This window comes from Argentina silus (genome assembly GCF_951799395.1).
Source record: "Argentina silus genome assembly, chromosome: 1".
In the NCBI taxonomy this organism is placed as follows: Eukaryota; Metazoa; Chordata; class Actinopteri; order Argentiniformes; family Argentinidae; genus Argentina; species Argentina silus.
Genome location: NC_139655.1, coordinates 12,088,809 through 12,093,305, shown reverse-complemented (window position 1 = coordinate 12,093,305; position 4,497 = coordinate 12,088,809). Strand labels below are relative to the sequence as shown.

The 4,497-nt window shown below is 46.5% G+C and overlaps 1 protein-coding gene across 1 annotated transcript in view; it reads left to right on the top strand.

Annotated features, from left to right (window-relative positions):
* The window catches only part of efnb3b (ephrin-B3b), a 56,326-nt gene extending 52,166 nt beyond the window's left edge, over positions 1 to 4,160 (top strand). The window contains exon 5 of the mRNA XM_083665911.1: positions 1 to 4,160. This exon is cut by the window's left edge and continues 141 nt beyond it. Within this exon, the coding sequence (XP_083522037.1) occupies positions 1 to 296 (296 nt within the window). The 3' untranslated portion in view covers positions 297 to 4,160.
* The last annotated feature ends 337 nt before the right edge of the window (positions 4,161 to 4,497 follow it).

Sequence of the window (4,497 nt, the reverse complement as noted above, 5' to 3'; positions counted from 1 at the left end):
TGGTCACCGCTGTCATCTGTGTGGTGTGTTACCGGCGGCGACATGCCAAGCACTCTGAATCCCACCACCCACCCCTCTCACTGTCGTCCCTCACCAGCCCCAAGAGGGGGGGCGGAGGCGGGGGCTTGGGCAATAACAACGGCTCAGAGCCCAGTGACATCATCATCCCGCTGCGGACTTCGGACTCTGCGTACTGCCCGCACTACGAGAAGGTGAGCGGGGACTACGGGCACCCCGTCTACATCGTCCAGGAGATGCCCCCCCAGAGCCCCGCCAACATCTACTACAAAGTATGAAAACAGGAAGGGAGGGAGTCGCCATGCCAACCCACCTACCAACTACCACCCACCTACAACAGTACAGTACAGCCCATCTACAGCCCACCTACATTTACCCTTCACTGCCCCAAAACCACCATATTTGCCCCCCAGCCCCCCAGGCCACTGAGCCACTGCCCCTGCCACAGTAGAGTGTGTCCCTAAGCCTCCCGCCCCACCCCTCCCCCCACCCAGCCCCCTTATAGAGGACAGCACTGGTGAGAGACTCTGAGCCCCCCCCAATTTAAAACCCCCAGAGCTGAAAAGAGGAGCCCCCCCCCTCCCCCGCTACGCCATGGAGAAGTGTGTATGAGAACACACCTACGCCACAACATGGTTCCTGTAAACGACAACCCCACCCAGGCCAGAGAACTCTGACTCCAGAGGTCCTCAGTGGTCCCGCCTCCAGACCTCCATTAGCCCACCTGAGACTGGCCCCTGATTCTAACTCACCAATAGAATTCTAGTTTGTTTGTGTTTGTACGGTTATCTCATTTTTAAAACAGGGGCCTCGGACTCATCCAATCAGTAAGCTGGGCTGGGGTCATGTGATCATGCCCAGGCTGAGGTGTGACCAATCGAGTCTTGTGACATTCAGAATCTTGTATATTTTAATAATGTGTGTGAGTGTGTGTGAGTGTTTGTGACTGGAGTGTGTGAGTGACTAGGGTAATAATTATGGCACTGCTGTTACACAGGAAAGTGTGTGTGCAGTTAGTGTGCTTAAGTACAGCGAGTGTTTCTGTGTGTGTTTCTGTGTGTATACGCTTTGTGCGAGTGAATGTGCGTGCGTGTGTTCTTTAGACTGTCTTAAAAACCAAAACACAAAAAAGTGAGCGAATATCAAAAAAGTGAGATTTTTTATCGCTATCAACACTTATAGATTATATATCTGAATATCCAGTAAATAATTTTTAGATGTTTGTTTTTCTATTGTTTTTTTATTTTCCAACTGTAAAACTACGCTTCTGTTGCTAGGCTTTTTTATCTGCTGGTTTCCTTTTTCCGATTTAGAAAGCTGACCTTGTTTCCTTCCCCTTTGCGTTGTAAATTAATTTAATCCCTTTTTTTTTTTTCTTTTTCTGGCGAACTGAGGTCGTTTCTCTCTCCCTACCTCCCTCCTCTCTCTCTGTCATCTCCCCCCCCCCCCCCCCCCCCCCTCTGGGCCCCTGCACCCTATGTATATTTTTATAGCTCCTTGTATTATGCTGTAGTTTTGAAGTTTAGACCTCGTTTGTGGAAGTGTTGAGGTAGAACCATCTATGAAAGTTTTTTCAAACGCTTTTGAACACACAAAAAAGCGGAGGAAATCGGGGGGGATGAAATAAAGAGAGAGAGAGAGAGAGAACAAGAGCACTGTCTACGGGGGAAAAAAGCGTGTGAATGCTGAACTTTTTTAAAAAGAGAAAAGAAAAAAAACTGAGAAGGAATTGCACAGTAAATAAGAGAAAGAGCGAGAGGAGAGGAAGGGGGGATGGGAGCTGTGTTGAGAGATGAAGGATCCCTGGGAAGGGTGGAGATAGAGAGTGAAACAGTGGCCGACAGAGGAGAGGAGTCTGTTCTTTAATGGACTGCTGAGAAGGAATGGTGAACTCTGGAAGGACATGCAGCTGAAATGGATTTCTGGCAGAAAACTTGACACTGTCAAGATAGACTCCCGCTTTTCTCTCAAGGGAATTGGTACATTTCAAATTCTCACTTTTTCCCCAAAAAACATCTTTATATTTCACACACACTCTTATTCTGATTATAATGACACAGACACACACTCTCCCGTAGGCACACTGATTGAGCTGAAACTGGCACATGCAGAGAACAGTCCTCCTAGCTATTTCACTTTCTCTGGTTTCCTTCTCATGCATGCACGCACCCATGCACGCACGCACCCACGCACGCACGCACACACACACACACACACACACACACACACACACACACACACACACACACACACACACACACACACACACACACACACATTTGATACACACATAAATGACTCACAAATACATACTGATTGCATTCAATGTCACTCATACATACTCTCTCTCCCTCATGCACACCACACACACACACACACACACACACACACACACACACACACACACACACACACACACACACACACACACACACACACACACACACACACACACACACACACACACACACACAGTGATTGCTCTCATGTGGCTCTGTATTTCTGACACAGTGCTGGCTCTCTCCCCATGATTAAACAACCTCTGTGTGTGACGGAGGGATAAAAAGAAGGTTTGTGCTGTGTGTGTGTGTGTGTGTGTGTGTGTGTGTGTGTGTGTCTATGTGTGTGTGTGTATGTGTGTGTGTGTGTGAGAGAGAGAGTTATCACACAGAATCCTGACAGTTCTGCTATAATCGTGTCTTTTCTCAAACAGAGCTTTGTTCAGAAGTGCCATGTGTTTGTGTATATTGTGTATATTAGTTTGGCTATTCAGTCAGAGTTGACCATTTCTTGGCCAGGGCTAAAAAGAGACATCGATTTAAATGTTTTTAAAGGATCAATCCATTTTAAAACACAAATACACGATAAGTACTACAACATGGCTATTGTTTAGTGCTATAATGCTAACACACACTCTCTCATACACAATCTGAAACACTCAACAGATGCTATGCCAAACTTAGAGATCCTTCATAATCAACAGGTGCGTCCTCCACAAGCTTTTCTCAGAGTGTGTGTTCTGCTGTGATCAACAGGCTCCATATGGAACATCCCTATGAAGATCTGTGTTCAAGTCACCTCACCCACTCTCTACATGTCTATGACTTATCATTCCAGATTGGGATCCAGTGCTCTTCCTGTTAGAATCACAGGATTAGAATGGTGTCAAGACCTGATCTGGAATATGTTAATACTGTATGTGTGTGCTTGTGTATATCAGTGAGCTCTTGACTTATTCCTCAAAGTCAAAAGGTTCAAAATGCAGTCAATACTTTATCCCCAAACTGTTTGCAACATCCTGGTTTTAACGTCTGTGGGTCTGTTTATTCAACACATACGCCATCTGAGAAGCCGAACCACATCTCTCTCACTCTGTGACACCTCATCTGAATCTCCCTGCACTCTAATGACAGTATTTCACCAAGATGGCCGACACCACAGGGATAAAAACACATCCTGGACTGTGTGGAGTTGACTCAAGACGGCTCATTCTCTCTCTCCTAAAATGGCTCATTCTCTCTCTCCCTCTCAGAGAGAGAAGGAGTGTATGAGACTCCTTCTCTCTCTCTCGCTGTGGAGAATCTCCTGGACTTGAAACGTTTTTGTTTTTCATGTCGGTGTTTTTTTGAAAGGTTGTCTCTCTCTCACTGTTTGCTTTGACTGTTCTCAATGTGTTGGCTTTATCCATGGACGCTGGGTTCTCATTTCAAAAAGAGAGGTTCTGTTTTGTAAAAACACACACCTCCTCCCTCACCCTTCTGTTGATGTGTATGTGTGTGTGTGTGTGTGTGTGTGTGTGTGTGTGTGTGTGTGTGTGTGCGCGTGTGTGTGTGTGTGTGTGTGTGTGTGTGTGTGCGCGCATGTGTGTGCGCGCATGTGTGTGTGTGTGTGTGTTTGTGTGAGTGTGTATTTCTTTGTGCCAATAGCCAGCGAGTCGAGGTGGAAGAACAGGTTCTTGTATGTGATGTGTTGAGACTTTGTATTGGGACTCTACTGTGTCCTCCCCTCCGCTCCTCGCCTCCTTACCCCTCCCCCCATCACTACTTTACCCCCCCTCCAACACACCTCTAAAGAGAGGAAAAAAACTAGTACATTCCTGCTTTGGAAAAATGTTGATTAAAAAAACAAACAAAAATGTTTAAGCACCACTCTCTGGTCTTGTAGTGTGTTCATTATTGTGTGTGTGTGTGTGTGTGTGTGTGTTCTGCAAGTGTGTGTGTGGTTCTGTGTGTGCGTGTGTGTGCAGGCGGGTCAGTTAATGAGTGAAGGCTACTCCCTCAGAGGTAACTGTCTAGAGCGACAGGTCTCTGTCCTTATCTCTGTTCTGGGTTGGTCTCAGCAGGGGTCTGTTCAGAGCTTCCCCTTATAAAGGTGCCCATTCATTACATCATCACAGGCATGAACACGGACACACACACACACACACACACACACACACACACACACACACACACACACACACACACACACACACACACA